Source organism: Fistularia commersonii, chromosome 11 (assembly GCF_037954325.1).
Source record: "Fistularia commersonii isolate RoL2024-O1a breed Wild chromosome 11, RoL_Fcom_v1.0, whole genome shotgun sequence".
NCBI lineage: Eukaryota > Metazoa > Chordata > Actinopteri > Syngnathiformes > Fistulariidae > Fistularia > Fistularia commersonii.
This window is the reverse complement of record NC_141294.1, coordinates 6,216,230-6,242,163: the sequence shown is the minus strand read 5'-3', so window position 1 is coordinate 6,242,163 and position 25,934 is coordinate 6,216,230. Positions and strand designations below refer to the sequence as shown.

General features: G+C 38.6%; 1 protein-coding gene across 4 annotated transcripts in view; it reads right to left on the bottom strand.

Annotated features, from left to right (window-relative positions):
- Positions 1-6,863: 6,863 nt before the first annotated feature.
- The window catches only part of usp45 (ubiquitin specific peptidase 45), a 30,955-nt gene continuing 11,884 nt past the window's right edge, over positions 6,864-25,934 (bottom strand). For 2 of the 4 annotated variants that reach the window (XM_086154670.1, XM_086154671.1), the window contains 12 exons: positions 24,006-24,101; positions 23,441-23,571; positions 17,923-18,010; positions 14,683-14,764; positions 14,211-14,302; positions 13,494-13,550; positions 13,114-13,245; positions 11,725-12,349; positions 10,081-10,178; positions 9,866-9,952; positions 9,579-9,723; positions 6,864-8,863 (listed from right to left, as the gene is read on the bottom strand). In XM_086154670.1, coding sequence (XP_086010796.1) covers positions 8,736-8,863; positions 9,579-9,723; positions 9,866-9,952; positions 10,081-10,178; positions 11,725-12,349; positions 13,114-13,245; positions 13,494-13,550; positions 14,211-14,302; positions 14,683-14,764; positions 17,923-18,010; positions 23,441-23,571; positions 24,006-24,101 — 1,761 coding nt within the window. In that variant the 3' untranslated portion in view covers positions 6,864-8,735. Of the gene's footprint in view, positions 8,864-9,578; positions 9,724-9,865; positions 9,953-10,080; positions 10,179-11,724; positions 12,350-13,113; positions 13,246-13,493; positions 13,551-14,210; positions 14,303-14,682; positions 14,765-17,922; positions 18,011-23,440; positions 23,572-24,005; positions 24,102-25,934 lie in introns of those variants that run through there. The other 2 variants (XM_086154672.1, XR_015106774.1) reach the window with 2 other exon arrangements.

Sequence of the window (25,934 nt, the reverse complement as noted above, 5' to 3'; positions counted from 1 at the left end):
AATCTTGTGGTTTGACATCAGTATATTATTATCAAAATCCGTTGAGGTGGCTACACTGCGGATAAGATAAACTGTAGGAGAGAGGAATTTGCATTTCACCCAGAGCGGAGCATATAAAAATATCACTAAAGATTATCCTCAATCAATCCCAGAGTGAGGAATTTGCAAAATGAGCGGGGAAAATGCAAAAATAGGTTAGCTGTGGATTAGTTACAGCAACCTTAAAGGTACAATTTTAATCACAGGAAGACCAAAACATGTTGGGATCATTTTGCTAAGGTTAAAAAGAGGATGAGTTGGAAAAAAAAAAACCCTGAACCTCACAGATGACAAACTTTTTATTGTTAATGAGTGGGTTTATTTTTTTTTAATTTAGTTTAATGATGCCTTTCAGGTTGGTCTGTTGATTCATTGAAGTTTGTCTCTCCAGAGCAATTGATTGATGGTCAACTGTTTCTATCTCCAGATGTTCTGCCACACACCTTCCTTCTCATCCCCCTCATCATCCTTCCTTTCTTCATCTTCCTCCTCTTCTACCACCACTACCTCGTCTTCGTCCTCCCCCCCCTCCTCTTCCTCCACGACTTCTTCTGCATCTTCCTCTTCCAAGTGGGTGTCAGTCTTAGTGCCTAACCCCGGTCAGCCCAGCAGCCAAAGACTGATCCTGAGGAGAATCCCAACATCGACCTGTACCTCTCCACCGTGTTCTCCATTCTTCCCCTCATCTCTGTCCTTTTCATCTCCCTCTTCCCCCTGCTCTGCTTTCTTTCCCTCCTCCTTGTCCCCGTCCTCTCCCTCACTATGCTGCTCCCCCTTCTTCCCTCCCTACTTGTCCTCCTCCTGCTGTTCCTCTCCCCTGTTTTCCCTCTCCTACTTTTCCTCCTCTTCTCCCTCCTCTTCCTGCTATTCGTCCATCTCCTCCTCTTCCTCTTCATCTTCCCCCTCCTCCTCCAAGTGGGTTTCCATCCTGGTCCAGAATCCTAGTTTCCCCAGCTTCCAGAAACTAATCATCAAGAAGGTCCCTGCTCAAACACCCCCTTGGAGGTCCTCCAGGTGTTCCACTCCGAGGACCAACACAGGTAAAATTGAGTGCCTCCCAACCAATCCCTTCCCTCTTCCTCCCCTCCCTTCCAATCCTGTTTTAATTGCCATGCTTTTGTCTTCTATTGCTGTTTGCTTAATCACAAAATATTGCCTCTTAATATAATTTCCACATCAAATTTCTGCTGTGTCTTCAACATACTTGAGAGAAGAATGTAGTTTTTCTCCTGTGCTTTTTTTCTCCCTAGTCCCCATATCGCTCTCACCTCTCATCTCCCTTATCTGCTAGTGCAGGATAACATCCTCGGCGACCCGCAGGACGTAGTGACCCCACAGTGATGAGTCCTGTACCCGAGTCAGTTTGGGCAAAGAATGTCCAGGCCATCATCAGGGAGGGGGGCTGGGAATATGGCAGCACAGGATGCAGTTGAGCTGCTGCAGGCCTCTTGTCTTCAATAATACGGTAGGAGAAACACTTAAAATCAAAATAATTTTTCAATTTTGTTAAGCCAGATTTCTAATTTGGTCATTTGTTTCATCCACAAATATAATAAAAGCTAACTTCCTCATCTCCTTTCGGTTTCTCCCTTCAGTGGTCGCCACAGTGAATCAACTTTCTCCATCTAACCCTATTCTCTGTATCTTCCTCTCTCACACCAAATACCTTCATATCCTCTCTCACTACATCCATAAATCTTCTCTTTGGTCTTCCTCTAGACCTTCAATTCCAGCATCCGTCTACCAATATATTCACTATCCCTCCTCTAGACCGAACCATCTCAGTCTGGCTTAGACTAACGTGACAACAATATTGACGTAAATCAGTAAGTCATGTTAGCTGTGTTAATCATACAAGTAAAATTTCAAAAAACCTGCAAAGTTATAGTACTTTTACTTGTCTGTGGAGATTCTTAGTGATCCACGTCATGGTGTATTCTTGTCAAAATCTTCTTGTCATGGCAACTGGACTTGATTTTTTTCACTTGAAATCAAAATCTTCTTGCCGTGGCAACAGGACTTCATTTTCCTCACTTGAATTTCCTCACTATTCAAGTGAAGATAATCAAGCCAAGTTGTTATGACAAGAAGTTATATGACTTTTTAAATTTATCTTCTGTTACTTTTACTTATTTTTGTGGTGCAGAGAGAGGAGGGAAAGAAGAAACTCACACCAACTGGTCTCAGCTCTGCGAAGGGAAGAGCAAAAGGAAGACAAGAAGAGACAGAGGTGAAAAGAGGACAGATGTTGATGGAGAGATAAGCGAAAGAGCAGGTACTGCTTGCTGATCCAGGATAGAATTGGCATTATGCCTTCTGCAGATCAACAAAAACAACAAAAACCTTACTGATCCAGTTCTGACACAACTATCACCAAAAAGATGTCCTGAACAATTATAGGGAACCAACAGGTATAATTTAACCACAGCATCACAACCGTACTTCATTGTCATGTTATCATGTATCAATACTGTACATGTTTATTTTTATTATTTTTATTTACTATGTGAGACATTAATATAACTAAAATCCAGTATGATACAAAGTGAAACACCAAGATGAAATAAAGGTGTATTTATTTTTGATAAAAATCAATAAATCTCTAAATTCTGTTACCTGATGCTGTCCAAACATTAAAGAAAACTGAAATCATCTGAGGTCATGACCCCTGATCTCCATAATAGCGATAGCTGTTTGACCTATTCCTTAATCATTTTGTAATTCAGTCCGACAGGAACTTTGTCAAGCGTTTTACTATCAATTATTGATAAAAGTGACTTTATCACTCACTCTCCATTACAGTATGAAAATTAATCTAGACAATTCCAAATAAAATCACTCATTTGATGGATGTGGCACTGAAACACTAATCACACTGCTTTTTTCAGATGTTGTTCTTTTAAACAAGTGACCAACAAATATGAAAAAATAGTTCCAAAATGTAATTTATTTGTGACTTTCTATGTGCCATCGAACAGCGAGAGGATACGTTTAAAATAATTGAGATATACCGTCATCTCTCTTTTCTCCTTCAGGCTCTTAAATTTGTACATTCTGCATTTCTGGTTCCTATTTTGAAGGGGTGATTTGATAGACTTTTGCATGTGATTTTGGTTTTGTTTGCATCAATTATTTCTTACAGATTACAAAATATTCAATTAAGTCAGATAATGCCTGGTCCTGATGATAATACGTGCCAGTGTAGATTGCCACTCCATCACTAATGACGTGGTGAAGTCTTTTGTTCTCTTTGGACTCAATTTTGAATTGTTGCATGGCCATATGAGTCTTCAAGCAAAATTCCCTGAATATCTTTTCCAAGAAATTAGACATTCTTCTTATTCTGAAGAACTGACCTCTTGTCAGACCCCAATCTTTTGGATATTCCTTTAGGTTTTCAGACCATGGCTGTGGTATTGTGGCTCTCAATCTCTATCCCACATTTCCTCTCTTATCCTCTGACCAAAGCAGATGAGGGTGAGTGGCCCTCTCTCTTGACCCTTCTGAGATGAGGTGAGGTGAGAGAGAAGAAGAAAGGTTTTCTTTTTTTTTCTCTGCACTGCAGCCCCCTGGCCATGTCTCTAAATCCCTCAACACCACCACTCTGGGTCACCTCCATCCTCAAATCTTCTCTCTCCCCTCCTTCACTCCCCCTATCCTTCTCCATTTCTCTCAGTAAAACAGGCAAAGGCAGGTGGCCATCCAAAATTAGACAGCTTAAGTCCTTGCTTGCAGGCATTTCGGAACAGGTGACTCTGAGAGCTGTTAAATTCACATTTATAACATTTATGACTCTTGGACTCACCTGTGGTCGACCCTGGGCGGGTGAACCCAACTGGCGGCCCGTCAAGGGCAGACTGTCAACCAGGATCGCCCCCAACACCAAACAACCCTTAGGCAGGATAAACAGTGGATGGTTTGTTGTTTTGCCGGATATTTTGTTGTCTCTTCACTTCTGCATGTTCCCCTGGAAACCCAACATGAAGGGAAGATGCCAGGTGATCCCCATCCCAACAAACAAGATAAACAACCTCAAGATGAGACAAGATCAAATATTGTTGAGAAACTAAATTAACTTGGTACTGTAAGATTTGACAATAATTTATCTTGAAATTTAATGCAGTATATGTGTGGGTTCTTTTACTTGAAGGTATCTTTTGGTGACTATGGCAGCCTGAAAGTCAAGAGGATAACAAGAAGCAGGATATGGAAACAGCTCCAGTGAGCAGTTAGATTGTGGGCATGGGTAAGGTTTTTCCCCAAGAGTGCTTTTATATTTTCTGAATTTGAACTGTAAATTGGACTATTGTCATGAATCACTGTTTTTTTTTTTTTTAACAGACATTGTATGTGTACAATGAAAATACTTGGATCTATTCCATTCAAGAGAAAAGCTGCGTAAACAGCTCTCTCCAAATGGTTTATTTTACATGGCAATTTGTGATTAGATGGACTCGTGTATCTTCATCACATCTTAACTGTGATGTACTTGAAAGGTTTCTCTGTCAATATGCAACCTCAGTAAAATTAAGAGCGACAAACTAAGAGAGAGAAGAGGGAAAGTAGCTAAAGATATAGATTACATGGCTACTGACCATAGATGTAAGCCTAAACATTTACATTTGCTCACACAAGTCAAATAATCAATCTGGAACTCAATTTTCCTCACATTACAGCAATCAGACAATCACAGGGGCAAATCCTGTTTTGGAAAATGAAATAACTGATGAAAAAGTAATACATAAAAAAACATAAATCCTCCCATCTAACATCCTGTAGAAACAGTTCTGACACCATAACTTGAGTTTATTTGAGTCATCAGATCCATCTTTAAAACAATCCAAGGCTGAATGCATCGTGTACATTATTTCAAAAATCCTTTTCCTCAAAAACTATTAATAAATAAAGTAAAAACAGATCTGAACAATAGTGGACATTTCTCAAGTGTTAAAACCCAGTTACTTGTCCCTCTGCCACACCTCTCTTTAAGCTCAATTAAATTACAAAAGGATCAAAAACAAAATCACGTCACTTATCTGCCAGAGATTCCAGATGTCGTGACAGATCCTTCTCCATAGAGCAGTTTGTCTGTTGGGCCAGCTGGTGGCACCAGAGAAAAGCTAATAGTGTCATCAGGGCTGATGAACTGGGCTTAATGATGGGGAGAATCATCAGAAAAAGCTAACATTATAGACCAACAGAATTCATCCACATACCAAACAGAGGTCAGTGAGGGAGGAAGAACAATAAGTTAGCAGCATCTTATTGGGGCCCAAGAGTTATTCTGATTGGCAGCCAAATGTGTCACTTCAGTTTGTGTCAGAAGTATGAAACCAAACATGGTTACAGCACGGTACTGTACAACCATTTAAAGTCCATTAATGTTACCAACCCTCTTTGTCTGGGGTAGCTGACTAGAGTTGATGGTCTGAAGATTAGGTTATTGTGGTTCTAATATAAGGTCATTCAAATGGAAGTGCCTGCAGAATAGCTGAGTGTGCAAGTATTTTTTTATTTTTTTGCATGTGTCTGAGTACTATTCCACTTGATCTATACTAGCATTTGATGACTGGTAAACAAAGGAGCAGACTGCATCGCTTTGGAAAGTTTAAAGAATTCCCCACTGGCCATAAACAGAAACAGTACAGAGCAAATGATTGTTTGATCAAAAGGCTTGAGAACTGCTGGTCATTCGCCAAAAGTATAGCAATTATAAATAAAAAATAAAATATATTTTTTGATTTGTTAGGTAATCAGTCAACTGCTAGCAAAACACTTTCTTATTGCCGGCCTGTTGTTGTGTTAGATGACTCGTAGTTCAAGAAAAATGCCAGAAACATAAGGCGATCTATTGTCAGTGGAGGTTCTTAGTCATCCAGGTCATGGTGAATTCTTGACAAAGAATTATGAGTTCTACAACCTGAAGAAGCATCTCAGACGAGGGGTAAAACATCCTCAAGTGCAGAAACTCAAGTCCAGTTGCCATGACAAGATTTTAAGAAGAAAGCAATCTATTCTTGTGATTTCTTTGTGTCACATTGCCTTTTTACTGATTATTTTGCAGGGGGTTAAAAAAAAAAAAAAGAGGTTCTATTTCTAAGAAAAAGCTATTTTTTAATCTATCTAAATTTGATGCTGACTCTTCAGTGTTGCGCAAAGTGGTGCACTAGTTTCTTCTTGAAGTCTTAAACTGCAAAGAGATAAAGTCCATGGTGAGGACGGTTTATGTGTGTGTAATGCCGGACAACAATGACAGTAAAAATTGTGCTTGGTGAGAGCACCAAAATGTAACCTCCATTGCTGGTAGACACTGATGAGCATTCCAACACCAACCTATTAGGGGGAGGAAGCCTTTCATTAACTGATATTAAATCACATGTGATGCCTCAGCAGCATGTCCCCGAGCAAAAGGCCACCCCCCTTTTCCCATTTTAAAAATAGACAAATACATTTCAGAAGAGATTTGCTCTTTTGTTGGTGGCGGTGTGACAACCTGTTTTTATGTTCCAACAGCACGACTCAGATGTCACAGCGTGTGGTAACAAGAGGTTTTGCAAGGCGATGGTTTTAGACGTTGCCCTTTTCCTGATTCCACACCCACCTCCTCTTCACCAGCTCCCGACATGTTCTGAAGCAGTGCTGCTTTGCACCTGTCAGGCCGCATCGCCAGTGAAGATGGGTGGAATATGGCAACATGGGACACACAGTGACAGATGAGAGCGTCTGTTGGTAACATCTCACAGAGTGACATCCATTTCATATCTAGCACAAAACCCCTCTCCCTTGTCATCTCCCTAGGAAGCATACACATGAGGAGATGAGAATATTCTGTTCATCAATCTTATTTATTTTGTTTAATACACTATGGAGGCATAATTAAAAGCATACCAAATATTCATCTTTTATAATTAAACATTTTCCTGAAAACAAATCTGCTTTGAGGAAAAGACCCTGTACCCCTGAAGCACCATGATTTTGTAACATTTGTCACTTAAAATTACAAGTTTTTCCTCACAGCAAGTTATACTGTACATTAAAATGTCATTTTTCCCTCAGCATTCGATTCTGCATATGTGTACTTCCTCACCATGCACAAGTTTGCTTACTTAAAAGTCTAGGCACTGAATGTGTTTCAAAAGAAAATTACACACCTCAAAATATTCAAATGTCCACATCTCTCTGCAGCTTTGGCATATGTTCTATAAACAAGATAAACCCAAATGTTATCACTCCAAATGACTTCATCGAATAAGATGAAGAGGTCATTTGATATAGACAAGTCAAAAACAGGTAATACATTCATTATAACATTAATCCCATGCACATCACAGCACAGATGTATTCATGAAAGGCAAAAAGCCTTTTAAATTAAGCTTTTGTTAAAACCATGTCAGTCTATCGTGGGGCTGCACAGTCTAAGCAACTTAAAATGAGGCCTCCTGCAATTTTCAAATAATAGAAAATACAATTATGAAACGTGTCAAAGTGACATGAAACACTGACGGTGACTGATATCTGTCTTACACATCATATTCTATGGACTTAAATTTGGGGGTGAGAAGGGATAAACATCCGCATGAAAAATCACAGCAATCATGTTTTAATGGATTCTAATAAAAATGACAATTATAAAGTAAAAATTATAACTCTGTGATGAAAGAGCAGTTTTTCTTTACTGGTGGCCCTGATGTGGTGCAGTGTTAAAGCCAGGGGTTTGTATGTGCCTGGAGTTGCAGTGAAAACAACATGTAGTTTGCTGAGCTGATGATCATTTTAGTACATTGTTTGTCAAACAACAATGAAGTACCATTGATGTGAAGGAAAAAAGTTCAAGAGACTAATTCTATGTGTTTGTGTGCATGGGTGGTTTGCAATTCACTGCTGCTGATCTCATCTTTGGCAAATGTATTATACTGATCATTTTATTGATACATTCTGATGTAAAAATAACCTTTTTAACTCAGTATTTTCCACATTGTGACCCCAACCACAACAGTAGCTTAGGTGTAGCAACCACAAGATGTGTCAAACACAAAACATTATATAGAGTTTTCATATAATCAGCACTGAAAAAGCACATGTTCTGTTCATATTGTTTTATGAAAGGGGCAGGTATGTATGAAATGAGCCAGTCTTTAAGATGGAGTGTTTATATGAATTATACTTACAACAAACCTGTATATAATAAAGTAATTTCCTGGTGTTAAAGTGGCACACGTCGCACCCTAAAACTACATTCTTTTGTCACTCAGTCACTCATACAAAACACACATACCTGACATCATCTCTTCAGTGCAGAGAGCAATTCATCATGCGATAACTTTGCCTGTTTCCTGTTACATAGCAAAAACTTCAATGCACCATGCAGCTTATTTCTCCAGCGTATGAACGTGGTAGTTACACAATCATTTCAGAACACCTAGGGTTCGTTAAACATTTCTCTGACCACCACTTTTTAAAGGGTGTTTTTTTATTTATTAATAGGAAACAATAAAATAACTTAACATTGTTATATTTATTTATTCTATATCTAAGATTTATAAGCCATTTTTAAATCGTAATGAAAATGACACAAGGTCACTTCTTTCATGCAAGACAAGAGGGTTTACAATCATCTGTTTGTGTAGCATCCTCCACAGATACAATATGAGCAATACCATAAAGCAGAACACAAGTCCAATTCACTTTCTATGTAATTACAGTATTTCCTCGTAGAAAAGCAGGTAAGCCTGAGAGTTAAGGACCCTTGACTCGGGGACTGTCTGGACAGTGGTATCACTAATGTACACCCACTGGCTCTGGGAGCCGCTGATGTCCACCGCACCTTGAGAAAAAAAAAAAAAAACACACATACAAGCACACAGGTCAGTGTCACACGGCACAGAGATAAACAGGATTTTTGAAGTGTTTTTTTACTCTTTCTTCTCTCCCCTCAAAATAGTGAAAAAAAAGTCTTTCAGATGACTAAAAAAATAATTAATTGAAACATGATGAATTCATAGGTGCATGTCAGTCAGATGCAGGACAGGCAGCCTTGCTTTTCTGGCTCATGTTTACACTGAGGACATCACTCATTTAATTCAAAATTGGGAGAAATGTAATAGAAATCATAATCTAGATTACATATCATTTATTTTGATTCTTATCTAACCACACCTCTTAAATTAAGTTTGACAAAGCTATAAATAAGTAAAGTAATTTAGAATGACCTTGGAGCCTGGTATATATATCATATTGGCAAAATGTTCACTGTATAGCCATAGTGTACATGAAATGAATACTGAAGATTTGTCTGCCACGCAGTCCAAAAGATTAAGTAATATGACTATTATTACTATTGTACAAAGTAACAACATGGTTGTACGAGAAGAATGTCAATGTGTCATTAGCATTACAATTATCTTTTCACTCTGAGCTTGATAGAGAAAATCTTCAAGGTCAAAAGGAGTGACTAACAAAAACATTGTTCACTTTCAAGCCCTTGAAACAAAGAAAGAGTTGAAAAAATAAAAGCACAAAAAAAAAAGCTGAGCCCACACCTTGAAGGTTCCTGTGATGTGTTTCTGCTTTCCTCTGAGGAGCACGGACTTTGACATATGCAGTGTAATGACCCCCCCGCATTGAACCACTGTGTTCCACAATCCCATACAAGCTGTAGAGGACGTGTCCTTTAGCTGCCGGGTTCTGTTATCATGGATCAGCAAAAAATAAAAACAAGCAAAGATTTTCATTGTTGAAATGTATAGGAGTGCAGTGCAAACCAACCATTATTTATGTCTGCTCCACTAACTGGGAAGAAAACAGAATTCAGGGAATACTTTGGTACCTTGCAGGATGCTGAACAGAATGGTGCTAAATCCAGGATCAAAGGAAAGTCAACGTGGCGGTTGACTTTTCGTAGATTCATCCCTGCCTTAAAAATAACAAACAAAACCATAGTTCACTGGCATTCAGGTCTAGTAGAGCACTAATTTACAGTCAGAGAAACATGACAGGCTCATACAAAATAGCTGATGATTCAAAGTTTCTTTGGTTTCTAACCTGATGGAAACGTTTAAGATGCAGTGTGATGACAGGAGGTAGTGAGGAAATCAGCATTTGTTTTCGAGCACTGGTGTAAATCTTCTCCATCTTCTTGTCTGTTATGATAAGACAAAAAAGCAAAAACAGTTTAGCTGCTGAAGCATAAATTGAGCCTAACAATACTGTCTTAGTTGCACAAGAAGTTAAACAAGCTTGAGCATCATAATTTCGTAAACACAATAACAGCAGAAACAAGATATATCTAATGGGATTCTAATACTAGAAGCCCCTGTAGACACTACCCAATGAAAGCACATCCTCAATCAATCAATCAATCAGTCAGTTTGTATGTTTCACCATCTTGAAAAACTGTAGTATCGCAATGAAAAAGTGAGGCAGAGGTAGGGTAGTAACTTGGCAAAACTGCAAAATATTTAATGACAGCTGAAAGTATTGATCAAAGCTTTACATTAGTAGTTTAGGGCTGAGACAATTTCTGACTGTGGTTTTGAGAAGCCTAACATTTCCAGTCCATGTGAAGCTTCTTCTCAAATAGTGTTCAGTGATCAATATAAAGGCTTATCCAACTCAGTCTCAAGACACCAGACAACAACCTCCTATCAGTACCATCCCAAAGGCAAACCCTGAAATGAATAATCCAAACAGCTAGCACAAACTGTGTTACTTGGAAAAATTGCATATATTGTCTTTTGAGGAGAAAAAGGTGTGCCTGTCAATGAAAAAGGAACACCTGACCGTCTGGACCTTTTGTTACCCAGCAAAAATGGTGAAAAAAAAAAAATCCAATTGAAACATGACAAATTCATAGGCTGTGTGTACTTTACAATTGCCTTGAAACTCTTTCTGCCTTTTTGTCTGCGAGGAGACAGTAAGAAGTGTCAGGAGCATAAAGACCTTTGGCTCTAACACAGCAGAACAGAACATCATCCTTGACCCGAGTTTCCAACGGAAATGCAAGCTCTGAAATTGATGAATAAAGCAACAAAGTGAGGGACTTTTTTCTACAGTGTTAATAGCAATAAATGTTTTATTATCATAAGACTATTTTATTATGCAGTATAAAAAAAACCAATTGATTTCATGTCATTTTTGTGGTGTCAAGTCATGATACACTGGCATGGCACAACTATTTCAAAGAGTATAATTTTCTTGTCTTTGACTGTGTTCATTCATTGATGTTTAATGCATTTTCTGTTTAATGCATTTTCTCTGAGGGAATAAGTGTCTTCAACTTCTGCTGGTGTGCTGTCAGCACAACTGCTAATTGTAGTCTGGTCAGTCGGCTTTATCATGAAATACATGCAATTCAAACAAATAATCCCTTATTATAATGTATCCCTTCGGCCATTTACTGATTTAATTTCTAAATTTAACAAGATCAGATTGTAAATCATCTGAATATTGTATTATAAAACAACAACAATAATAATAATTATAATAACAATAATGTATATAATATTCATCATTATTGCTTAGTTTGCAGGCTTAACTGGCGCCATAAAAAAAAGTGTTGGTGGTCTGCAGGGAACATAACAGTAGAGAAAATACTCAGATATGCAATGATCTAATTGACTGACGCCATTATTTAAATCAATTCTGTGCAGATGATAATTTCAATAATTTCAGGATTTCTTGTCTTACCTGATGAGCTGCTTCTACGTAATTGCTTCTGTTTTCGTTCGGTGCAGCTCTCGCAGAGAAGCTTGTTGTTGCCCATTAGCAGTTCAACAGAAGTGAACTGGTGAAGGCAGGACTGAATGGAGCACTCTTTGGAGCTGGGGGTGTAACTGTGGGACAGAGCTTGGAATGCTCCCTGGTGGTGTTGATGGTAGAGATTTTCTCGTGACTGAGTATCTCCCTGCTCCTCGGGAGAGCAGTGTGATGAAGGTGAGCCGTCCCCTGAACTTAAGCCTAGGCTCACCTTTGACACTGAGGTAACTAGCTGCTCTACGGCACCAGCCTGCCGGTTTGTGGATGAGGAGGTGGGAATGGCTGTGGGTGATGAGGGTTGACCGTAGACATGACTAGACACGGATGTGTGTGGGGTCCATTCACTCTCTGAAGCCTCACTGTCTGCATCATTGCTGCTGTCTTGAGCACCAGGGTCTTTTTCACTGCCATCTGAGAGGCTGCCGGCAGCAGCCATCTTGCACACTGACACTCCCCGGGCTGATCCAGCAACCGTTCCCTCCTCCTCTGGCCGCTCCCCTCCACAGACAGCACCTTTACCCTCTGTTGAGCTGGAAGGCCTTTGGCTCGATAATTTCTAGATGGAAAGTAGAGTGAACATATTTTAGAATGAGCATACTGTAAACCGTAGTGCACTGTACCAATTTAAGATGCTAATATCATCCTTTGAAGAGTTGGGATTAAAACAAGCTGCACTGAAACTTGCTAGAGTAACATTTTTAGAAGATTCAATTGCAGATAAATTGACAATAAAGGCATGCAACTAGATGTAATTTTTTGATCATGCATTTTAGTGTTATGGCGGCTATAACGGCAGATGAAAAAGATCAAACAAGAAATACAAAACACTTGGCATGTAATATCAAATGTAAAGAATCCATTTTAAAAACCTAAAGAGTGACAGGAAGATTCTACAATATAACATGTTATAAATGTAAGAATTGAATTAAATTTCTCATAAAACTGCTTAAAGTAACTGTTTTTTTTTTTTTGTTTTTTTTTTTTGGAAAAATGTTTTGATAGGTTATGGGTCGGACTCGGCTTGATCTTGTGCAAGATCTTATAAAATTCCCCATTGGTTTTGCTGTGACATTTTGTTCAAGGCTATACGACAGACAAAACATTATGTTGTCTTAGAGATGTCTTAAAACATCAATGTCATAGAACACAAACTATATTTTGATGACATATCTGTAGCAAATGAAGAAGCCTGAGCAGGAAAGGGGAAAAAAGGCAGAAAACTGCATAATACCAAAAAGACAACTGAGTGTGAGTTGCTATTTGAAATGAGGCAAGCATGGCAACTACTTTACGAATGCATAACCACATGCAAATTCCTACCTGTCCGCAGAGCCTTCTGGTGTTTCTATTAGCAGATTGTGCTGTAGAAAGAACCTGCTCACTGTGCGTCATATGAACTTCCACATCACGGCTTCCCTTCCCAAGTCTACCAGGGTTGGATGGTTTGGATGTCTGAGCAACACATAAATCAAGTATGAAAAGTGAGTAACAAATTTGGACCAAATTTTTAATTTATCTTGCAAAAATGTATACTGGCCCCTTGGGGATGAATAAAGTACCTGCTTAACTTATCCGAAAAACACCAAAACCATTTCCTGACTGTAACATTGTTTGTTTACAAGCTGATTCATCATTTATCTGAGACAATGTACAACTAGCCTACATTACTGACACTGAATATTCTAAGTACAAGTACTTACTCTTTCCTCAATAATAGGCAACGAGATGTCTATGAAGGCCTCCTTCACAGTAGAGATCTGAAAGAGAAATCATCATGCAACTCAAGACAACATATTTTTTCTTATTGACTAAAAGCCAGCTGCTCCTCCAGCACATTTCCGATAGTTTCTGTGAAGAAAGCAAGAGCAACAAATTCTCTTCTTCCACAATCAAACCTGTGCTCTCTACCTTCAAGGATATTCTTTACTTTGCATGGCAGTCACTGCTTTGTCAATGACCCTGAGCCCAAACATTTTTTAACAAATGGATGCTGCAAACAGTAGGTATTTTAACTGGTCCTTGAAGTGCTTTTTCTGTTTTCAGCATTTGGTGATCTTCCTTTGACTTGTTTTATGGTGAAGGATCATCCTATGGTCTATGAATTTGTAAAATTTGGCTTTACTTGAGTTCAATTACAAAGACCATTCTGTTATTAGTGAGTTGGGGGGCAATTTATTTTGCGAATAAAGCAGTTGAAAATCACAAGCACATTTACAAAGGATTTACAAGAAAAAAAGCTTGAATAGATTAAAGCTTTTAAAGACACTCCATGACTGAATTATAGATTTGTTTGGAAAAATTCAGAACTTTGCAAATTTTCACTTGAAAAAAGAAAATCTACTTTGCCATTAGGGATGAGCCTGACTGGTTCACCCAGATCAATCAGTCTTTTTTATAATTCACCTACCCACACTTACATGCTCACACTCTTCACACATAATTGTGTTAGTCAGCTCGCCTACAAAGATACGGTCAACAAAGTTCATCTTCACACCTTCTTTCCCGTATGCTGGAGGGAGGAAGAGAGACAGTTCTCAATTAATAACAGTTTTAATCAGTGTTTAACAATGAATTCTCAAGAAAAATAAATGTCTTGGTCCATATTTGTAGTCGGAGGTGTAGATGCAGATTTTAAGTGACCGAATTACAAAGCATCAAAAATAAAATCCTGGAAAACAAAACAAACAAAAAACACAGTAGCCTTATTAAACCTAACTGTTGGGATCTAAACTGATGTTTTATTAGATGAAATCAGTTTAACTCTTTAGCAAATGGGAGGCCGTCTGATAAAGTCCATCCACATAAAGCTATTTACTGGGATGAGTTGAATTTCCCTTTTCTGCCACAAGATGGGACTATTGATCTTGGTCATGTGTTAGTAAGCGGTACCTTTGACTTGGCGCCTGGTTTCTTCATCTGCAGTCTTTTCTGTGGGATTGTTGAATGCCCTCAGAATCCCAGCCTTCACTCTCTGGAAAAAAACACAACAAAAATAACATTTTCTCAAGGTTTTCTTGACCGCCATCTAAGTGCACAAATTAAAAGTCAAAGCATTTATTACATCCTGAATGTATTGTACCAGATCCATTAATGGAACAGCCCAATCCAGGTTATAGCTCAGTTTGACGGGTACACTATTAAAACGGGTATACTATTATAAGCATCATGTAAAATAATCATTGTTCTTGTCTAAAATTGTTAATATGGACATCTCTTAATTAGCTGTGTTGATTTTTGTGTATGTGTGTGTGTGTGTGTGTATGTGTGTGTGTGTGTGTGTGTGTGTGTGTGTGTGTGTGTGTATTCACAGCTCTCTCTGATTGAAGGAGACATGGTCAGTGAATTGTTAGTGAGAAACTGTGAAGAATCAACCATAGTAAAGCACCAATCAATAGATAATTGGCCACAGTCAATGTCTGCAGTTGAGACCAGTTGCCCCCACTGTCCCGGGACCCACGCACTGGACTGGCTATTTAGGTCAAAAATCCTTGTTAATCCTGGTCCAGCCAGCCACTCACTCACCCTCGGTCAACACTATGAAAGGAGGCTGAGGCTCTCCTAATTAATTACCAGTAACCCCCATCCTGGCTGTCGCACTCCCCCAAATAACAGCATGTACTGTCTCACACTGGATGGGCTGCGAGGGGGGGGGGTTATGACAGGGGGAGGAGAGGGTTGCTGGTGAAAGGGTACATGGGTGGAAACTTAAATGAAGATGGGGCAAAGAAGGACAGTCCATGCCCTGAGAGAGTAATACCTACCATCTCAGCTAATTGCTGATAATTGACTGTGGCCAAATTAGCATATTTAGATCCCTGATACTAATGGGCAATCAACACAAACACTTAGGGCCTCAAGTGGCAGCACCCACTGCAAAGACACCCGCATCCTTTGCTGCTCATACACTTATGGGTCATTTACAGTAGGAAAGATAACCATATAAGACTGTACACAACCACAACAAATGGCTGATGGTGTTGATGAAGCTCAATGACAAGTCTGTATTATTTGCCATGTTAAATGGAGTCTTAATGTGATGTCCTTTAAATTAGTTTTTTCAATTATAATCAATTCTTTGAAAAAAACGATGGACATAATTTATTTCTTTTCTCCTTATTCTGCTTGACCATCAACCTGATTGAAATATTTTGCATTCAACTAAATCCATAGTCTAATGAAAAGGTGTTTAAAGGTTTGGTCAAAGTTAAAAAAAGAAAATAAACTATGGGAAAACTTATATAATTGAAAGGGTTAGTAACAAGTGCAATATAAGCTTCAATATATATACATATATTCAAAGCAGCTTAAACTCCACTGTTTTTTGACATACATAGCTGAATAAGTTATTTGCTTAAATAAATAGGCTGCACCACTTCATGGTGATGATGATGATGAGTGTGTGTTGGGTAGTTTGGGGAGGGGGGGATTGACCCTCAAGCACAATAGGACAGCCCTGGAGCCCATTCAGCAGCTGTGGGTTTCCCAAGATCACACAATGACGCAGGTTGTGCCACTTGCAAGTCCCCTAAGTGGCACAACTGTCACTGTTCACAAGTTTGAAAGGGAGCAGTGGGTCCCAGACTGCAGCCCCTCCTGGGCCCAGGGCTGACCACTAAACGCACCCGTTAACTTCTCCTCCTGGGTTCACATGGCCACTGGTGGGCCAAATGCGAGCAGCTCAGTTCTCCAAAGGGTTGCTGTGGGGTCTCCTAATTGCTCTGTGAAGGGGTGGGTGGGTGGGGGGTTGCAGCCACATCTATAAACTGTCTAGCCAAGCAATGAATACATTAAGTCCAAAATGTCTGGCATCAAATGTACCACAGAATTAAATTTAAGATAAAGTAAGAATGGAAAATCAGATTATGTCAGATGAAATTTTGAATTTGTTGCATTTTGCCAGATGGTGAGATAGGCAGAAAAACATATGAAACAGAATACTCAGTACCCATGACTGATAACGCCATCATCACCCTTGAAATCTCATCGAGTTACTCAAAGCATTCCCATTTAGTTGATAAGGGCTGATTTAGAAATGGTAGCTGGACCCATGAATGTGTTAACAGGCCCGGAAAAATGAACAGCACTGTGACAATACAGGAGCGGTTATATCCCTTTTCATAAGGCTCATTCTTTACTTCGTCAGCTAATTCTAGTCAATGTAAAGAATAGAAATATGGATAAAGAGGCTGTTAATACCTCAGTCCTTGCTCTAGTCATGAAAAACAAAAACTTTTCTCTTCAGTTCATATCTGATCCTTTTATAGGAATTACATTTTTCATTAATTTTCCTTTTCTAGCGGCAATTGCCACTCTTGGATCCTGAGTTTAATTGTCATTTACTTAACATGTAAATTTAATTAATGAAAGTATTAAGTTAGTACTCCATGACATCTTTTATATCTTTATTCAATTATACTGAATCAATACATATATCACATGATGCTCCCTGCCCGCCCAAAGGTGTTAACTTTGTTTCTTTTTAAATCATCATTTAAATTGTTACGGTTACAAAATTTCCAACTATGACTATGATAAAATTTTCAGAAAAACACTGAATGACATTATTGATATCACAGTTATAATCCATAACAAATTTGGGACTGAAAATGAATATCAAAAAACAAGGCTCGAAACAAGTGCAACCAGAGAAAACACACTTTTAGTGTAGTTTTGTAGTGTTGCTAAGATAATCCACAAAAATACCACTCTTTTTGATACCTTTTCATATGAAATATATTGTTTTGATAAAAACACTACTTAACTGAAAAAAATGTCACTGAAGTTAAAGATTTTGAAATACATAAGAGATATAACATTTATACTTTTCTGAAACTGATCCATTCCTACATTACTGTAATAATGTTGGAAACAAGCAACATGGATTAAATAGTTGGAGACAGACATTCAAAGCTAGCTTCCAGTAACTGGACAAAGCACTACAAATTGAACTACTTTTAAGAGTCACCTGGTCAGCTGTAATACCAGTCTTGCCCTATGCACTTAAGATAATGGAAGAATGAAAGAGGTACCATATTACTCAACATACCAGTAAGTTAGATTCTAATCAAAATTATGCTGAAACTATTATCGTCAAAGGACATATGAATTTGCATATAACAATAAACTCACTTTAGTTTCTTCCACTCGTATGGAGTCCAACAGGTAGTGAAGAAGTTCCTGGCTGTCTTGTTGCTGGTAGCCCTTGAAACGTGGAGCCCTGTAGGAAAAGAAAAGCCCTTTAATGAAACATTAAGATCATTGGCTGAAGTGGTTGTTGAGACGTTTCAAGTAATGAGCAGGTGAAGTGTTCCAAGACTAACTGCGGAACCCCCAGCAGTTATTGATAATCCTGGTAGCACACTGTAATTACAAATTGAGACAAAGGTAAAAGACATCTGGAAACATTATAAAGCAAAGTCAAGTCATAAGTGTTGGGAAACAAAATAAGTTATTACTTCACTAAACTTGCAACTTTAAAGAACCTTGTAGTGTGTATTTCATTGTAGAATTCAGTTTTTCTATTAATTTCCAACAAGTCTAGACGCATACATATAAATAAACAAACATCAAAATCAGCCTGTGTGGATACTCTTCCTGTACCCTTCCTCTTCCTGCCCCTTTGAATAAAACAAGTCAGAGCCATTGTATTCAAAGTACCGTAGTATACACTATCAATGACTACAACTATTATTACATCCGATGACATGATTATTTGAATTTCTCTTGATTAACTTACCCCCCCCCCCCAAACACTGTTTTATGTGATTAGGATGCAGCTCTAGAACTAAGTTCCTTGGGAAAATTTTCTTTTTCATAAAAAGTTTTGCAATGTATTCCAATATATTTTACATGAGAATGAATATAAATGTGATGCACATTGTACAGCACCATAATTGGCATGACCAGTTTTGTCCGATCTTATAAATTAACAAGAATTATTTAGAAATACCAAAGGAATTAACTGAAAAAACAAATTTGCATTAATGACTGTTCAGTACCAACTAGAGCATTTTGCAGAAAAAAAAACTATAAGAATCATTAGATGTCAGACTTCTGTTCTACCAGACTGGCTGTCAGGTTAATTACGTAGTACCTTTTGTTCAACCCTAGAAACTTCTCTCCCGAATTTAATGCCAGTGCTGAGAGGGGACTGATCTCCTTGAGTTGTTCCCCTGGCCATCTACAGAGAACAGATGTGAGGACAGATGCCAGGGGCAGATGGGCAGCTAAGGCTACAACCGCCACTACCTGTTGGGCCAAACCAGTCACATAACCATAGAACCGGTTGGTCTGATAGGCACAGCACTTGTAAAGAAAGTGTCAAATGATGGTATTTAGGTGATGGGGAGCTAGGGCAATGAGTTGAATTTCTGATTGACCTTAATGACCTTTAACTGGTATGTCAGGTTGTTCATCAGATTGTCACAGTGGGGTACAGAGACTGATCTTTTAACTAGTTCAAGAGACCAAAAAAATTGGAAGTCCTTTAATTTGTATTTATTCATCAGCATTGAGAGTATAGAGTTCTCAGATATTGTGACAAATGAACCAAAAATGGATAGCAATGGCTGGAAGAAAACTGCCCAACCACCTGCCCTCAACACAGGTCAACAGCAGGACGTCTGCAAGAGCTCAGTGAAAAATAGTCGAGTAATCTCTGCTCAACAGCTCTTTTCGTGCAGAAAAGCAGAAAGTAGTGGGTGGAGGGGAGAAGTTCAGGGACAACACATATGTCATATGTCACATCACTAAAACATTAACCCCATGCAAAGGCCTTTCTACCATTTGTCCCTGCGAACTATCTTTTCAATGTCCCCAGAGAGCAGAATATCAAGCTAAACAGAGAAGAAAATTGAGTGAGATGGGCAAAAAGACAGAGAGAGATGCAGAGTGAAATAAGTGAAAAAAATAGAAGCTCAGTTAGAATCACTGGGAATGAGAAGGTCTGGAAATGCATCCCAGTGGAGAGAAGCAGAAGGGCCCTGTAGCACTGCTCTCAATCTGGTCAATTCAAACAGCTGCGGTGCTAACACAATTAATAGCCGGTTGAGTTAGTACCAGACGCAAGGCCACACAAGCTCATCCCCCAAACACACACATATGAACAACACAATGCACCCACACTCCAATTATGAATTTTTCCAGCATTTACTCACACGCATGCATGAAAGCTAGAAATGGGACTCAGTGGGTTACATTATGGTCAGAGAATGTGCCAAATTTAAACAAAAAACCAGTAAATTATCCAAACTGTTTACATATACATGGTTAGGTGTGGCGCAGGAGGTAGAGCAATCATCTTTGGAACTGAAACATTCTTGGTTTGATTCCCAGCTCATCCTATTGTGTCAAAATGTTGTTGAGCAAGACACTAACTGCTCCCCTGGTGCTGATGGACAGCAGCCTACTGCTCATGGTTCATCCATGATGGGTCAATTGCAGAGAACAAATTTACCCATGTGGGATTAATAAAGGATAAATTCTTATATCCCTTTAAAAGTGTAAATACCTCAATGTTTTTAACTGGTAATTCGATGTATTTTGGTTGATTTGGTTGACAATAGCATCCCATTGTTACCAACCACAACCAAGGGAGATAATATATCTGTATAGTTCATTATCCAGATAAAAATAAAATAACAGATCCTCACTCCTTTACCTACATCAGGAGACCCCAATCAAAGTACCTGTAAATAACTTTTGAACAGATACAAAAAGAGAGCAATAAAATACAATTGAGAAATTATAATCAGCTTCTCTAAAATTCTTTCTTTTTGGCTCAATCATACTCGGTTCCAGTGCTTTCTTCTAATTTTGCCCTAAAGCAATAAATAAATGTGGATAAAAGATATTAGACTTTTAGTTTTTTAGTTTTTTCTAACATTATAAATGAAATATAAACCTGACAGCTAACCTAGAAAAGAGAGAACTGACAGAACTGAGTTTGGTAAAATGTACAAAAACCTGATTACTCTGTGTGTGTTGGGGGGGGGCTTATATAAAAACAACCTGGGCTCTTTAGTGCTCCAGCAGTGCAAATTAAACTATACTTACTTTGGTCCCAGTCAGACAGCTTTACCAATTTACCAAATGGACATACACTTGACATAAGCACAAGGCTGACCTGACATTTTTGGAATGACAAGAACTTGCAGTGACAAATTAAGTTAATACGCCAATAGAGAAAAATTTACCCTGTGTTTTGGGATTTTGTTTTGCCCGAATCTAGATATAATGCCGTGAAGATACTAATCGAAAGTCACAACTTTCACTTGCGCGTTATAGAGGGCAAAAAATTTATTATGAGTGCTGATACTTAAATTCATAATTCCTCTTGCAAATGCATGCCGGTGCAATGGATTATCCTCATGTAACATTAGCTCCAAGTGAGTGCATACAGGTGTGTGCAGTGCTTGCTGTCTGAATGCACATTGAGTGCATGTGTGCTGTGGGCTAATATGGTACCAGGTGAGGTAGCAGCCCACATGCACAATCTTGCGTACAAACAGGCCTGTCTGATGAAAGCTAGGTACCAGAATAACTGTCAAAGCAGCACCAGAGATGTATCCAGTCATCCGATATCAAATACCCTGGTCACCCACCTGCACTACTAACAGTGCAAGACCAAACAAGCTCAAACATGCCTGCGAAGCAAAACAAGAACAAACATTCATACTATTTTGTAAAATAAAGTATGAATGCAGAGGTTTGTTTCTGGCCACTGCTGTTACACTTGCACTGGATCAAATATGGCATAGGTGGTTCAATGGAACGGTAGATTGTCAGATACCTACAAATATGTAGGCGCTTGTAAGCCTTTGGTAAGGTTCAGTGCCTCTGGTCTGGTTTATGTAGTGAGCATAGTGTGTCAAAGAGGTGAAGCTGGGATCAGATGACAGCTTGGTCTAGCTGGTTATAGTGGACCCAGGATGAAGCGGAGGTACTTGTGTTGGAAAGTACTTCAACACAATTGGAAAACTTGACTGCTTCAGCTGAACACTGAACACAGCTTTACTGACCCTGAGATGAAGTTATTTGCATGTACCCATTTGTTAGAGGTGTGTGTGTGTAAATATATGTATATATACTTGTGTGTGTGTTTGTTTATGTGAGCGTGTATGAGTGTATATCTATATAGTATATAGGTTATACATATGATACTCAACTATATACTGCATAATGTGTGATAAAAGTATATCAGCCAGAATGAAAGTAAAGGTGAACAAGACGCCGGCAACCATAAAAACCTATCTTAACCTAAAAAAACAAAACAAAACTGTGCAATATTTCATTTCACTGTGCAATATTCAAAAACTGTGCAATATTTAATCTCATCTCATAACAGCTACACTACAATTTTCCCTTCTATCATACTATTGTGCACTCCTTAACTCCCTTGTTACTAAGACACTTATAGTTTTATCACTGTTTACTAAGACACTTTATAGTTTCACTGAGACACTTTATAGTTTATAGTTTATCACTGAGACACTTTATAGTTTATAGTTTATTTTTATTTCTAATTTCTGCCTTTTCTTTTATTATTTATTACTGTTATATTTTCTGTAACTCTGGCACAGCAATTTCCTTCGGGATTAATAAAGTTGTTCTTATTCTTATTCTTAAGACAGTAGTGAGACCATGGGCACTGTATGGTTTGGAGACAATGGCATTGAGGAAAAGACAGGAAACATAGTTGGGGGTAGCAGAGATGAAGATGTTGAGGTTCTCTTTGGGAGTGATGAGGATGGATAAGATCAGGCATGAGTACATCAGGCAGACAGCACATATTATTTGTTTTAGAGAGAAGGTCAGAGAAGCCAGGCTGAGATGGTTCGGTCATGTACAGAGGAGGGATAGTGAATGTAAGTGTACTATGACTGGTATAGTGAACTGCTAGGAATAAGGGCTAGATGAAGACTAAACAGAAGATTTCTGGATGGAGTGAAAGAGGACATGTAGTTAGCTGGTGCGAGAGTAGAAGATCCAGAGAATAAAGTGGAGGAGGTTGATTTGCTGTGGCATCCCCTAGAGGGAGTAGCAGAAAGGAAAAAAGAAGAAGTAGACTTTATCATCTACTGTACTAGATGGAAAATGTAAGTCCATCTACACAGATACTATGAGGACAGGGAATGCAACTGATGGAATACAAAATATATTATCTGTGTGAATCTGATTCAATGTACAGCTGCATAATGGCTGTGGTGTGATGGCTACATGAAATGTGGGTCAATGGGCAATCCCTGCTTTCATTTCAGAGACATGAATATTTGAAGGTACTCTGAATAAAATAGCTATAGTTGTCAACATTCCTTTCATATGGACTTGCAAAGATCTGAGCGGAAGCTGGTGAGGGCTGTACTCCAGGCCCTTACCTGCTTTTGTTCTGTGTGACAGTGGTTATGAAGAGTCTTAAAGAGAGACTGCGAGTGCTAACAATTAAAACAAGTGAAAAGGGATCATATCAGGGTCATATCAGAATCAGAATCACTTTATTTGTCCCTGAGGGGCAATTGGAATGTTATAGATCCTGCAAATAATCATGAGTTTATTCTGAATTACATGAAAAAAAGAATGAAAGGGACCTGTATTGTCACCATGATAGTCAGTACGTCTTATGGAATTTTCACTTATGGTCATGCCTTACTTCTGGCAGAGCTGGTTGAAGAGGATCTTTGGGTTAACAGGTCCTTTCCCTGGTTCTTTCATGTTCTGGAGGAAGAGAAACATTGCTGCAGTCAGGGGTTCTGGGCTGGGGAGCATTATCATCAGTGGACTCTGCAAAAGGCGACAGGATGCTATGGTAAGATTTTTGGAGGATGAAAACAATCAGAGACCAGCTTTGGTTAAACAGTTCAGGGATATATTTAACTCACTTGTTTGAATGTATGTTATTTCATGACTGTCTTATCATATGGATTACCATTTTTTTTTCGATTAAAGACACTCTGTGACAAATAGCCCCAATAGTCTCTCAATACCAAATGATGTGTTTGATAAAATCATCTTTCATTCAGAAATTGTTTTTTCTTTCACCTTTTTCCCACAGTCAGCTGCCAGTGATGTCACAATTAAATGGGTGGATGAAAAAGACTGTAGGCCAAGATATATACTGGTAATTTTAAAAGAAAATTTGCATTTGCCCTAGTTGTTACTTCTTTACAAGTAAACCAAGCTTCACAGAGGTGGAAAACAAGGACAGCTAACTGTACCAGATGGGTCTCTACAGAAGGGCAGATCCTTAGTTTGTAACCTTTCTCCTTCAGTTCCTGGATAAGGTCAATAAGCATGTGTGTTTGGGACAAGTTCTGTGGGAAAAAAAAGAAGCTGTTAAGTCTATAAAAAACAAATCACGCATACTCTAAAAATGGTGTGTTTCAACATATTTGTATGGTTACTGCTCAAAGTGCTAAAAGCTAGAGACAAAATCCAACATTTCATAAATATCAGATGTCTGCTATTTGCACTTTGCATCATGTACATACAAAGAAATTGTTAGGTCAAGAAGTCTATAATGAAGATAGCTGGGCAAAGGAAAAATTCGAGGCTACAGTGAGCATGTAAGAAGCATTTCCTCTGAGAACACTGATTGGCTAAAAGAAATATAGCAATAAATGTTGAGTCCCCAGAGAAACAGACTTCTCAGGTCATCGAACTGATGTTGATCAAATCACAAGTTAACTGCAAAAAATGAACTGTTTCATTAAAAAAGCAAGAAATCCCAGATTTGTGTCAAAGTTTGCACAGATTTTCAGCAGGAACCTGTGCTTTTGTAGTGTTGTAAAGCTGCATTCACAGGAAGTACATTGTAATAAGTGGTTGTACACTTATTGCTAAGGAGTATTGCTACATTTCCTATTTTATATTGACTTCGTAGATGTAGGGGCATATATAAGAGTGCACTGTGTGTGTGTGTGTGTGTGTGTGTGTGTGTGTGTGTGTGTGTGTGTGTGTGTGTGTGTGTGTGTGCGTACACACACACACAGTTTAGATTATCTTTTATGGTAGACACATAGGGCTATTAAAATATCAAAATGTCTATCCTATTGTTGTATGTCTTGTGAAAAAATATTTTAGTCAGCATCAGCCAAAGGATTACAAGGTGCAAAGAAGGAAATTGGCTCTAACGAGACACCACTGTATTAGGGCAGTGATTAGAGATATTGCTCAGTAAATGTGTAAGCCAAAGATAATGCCACAGGTGTTGTCAATGTCAGGTGGAGGGTTTTCTTTTGTTCAGATGCTCACCAGTGTCAATTCCCCTTGGTTATGGAAAATACTTTTCAATAGGGCAGCAGATTGTTCACATGCTTATCTATTTCTCTGTTCCAAATCAAAACAATAATCTGCACATAAAAAAGAAAACAACAATTTTAGTTACTGAAAAGTGTATCCACACTTTAGTTGTGGCTATCCCCTGTGGTCTATTAAAATACACTTGTGAAACATTAACTCTTTTCTTAGTACAATTTGAGGAACTTGTGGTAGACTCATTATTCTGAAATAAGCATTTAAATTTCTCTATGATCAGTGAGTTTGAAATGTAGAGAAGATCCTTGGTGAGGAGATAGCCTGAAGCAGTCAATGTCCCATCATGTGAGAAAAGCATCTTTTCCTTCTTTCATGAGATTTGTTTTGTCATATCCTGGCAATGAAGACAGTTGCTATGGAAAACACACAATGGAGCTGGCATTGTGCACACAGACACAGCTCATCCTCTGACAATTATGTCTTTTCACCCAAAAGATTGCAATTTTCGAGGGAACAATACAAACAGACAGAGAGAGAGGGAGGGAAAGCAAGTAAAGCATGTTCACTCGAATTTCAATCAATGAGGAAGGCCCCAAGGGTGATTAACAAAATGGCGGAAAAAACAGGTTTATTGTAGAAGAGCATGTCAGTTTGCAGTGACCATGACACGACCAGAGAAAGACAGGGAAAGCTCTATAGTTGTATTGTATGGTGAACATGCTCTGCACCAACAGAGTGCCACTCGTGTATGGGCAGGTGAACATGTCTAAGACTGCGCTGCATTTACTGATGCATTGAATATGCTACAAAATAACCTCAAAGCCTCACCTGTTTACTCACATGGTGGTTTGGTTCTAGCTTACTTTGGATAAGACACCAATTAAGCACCA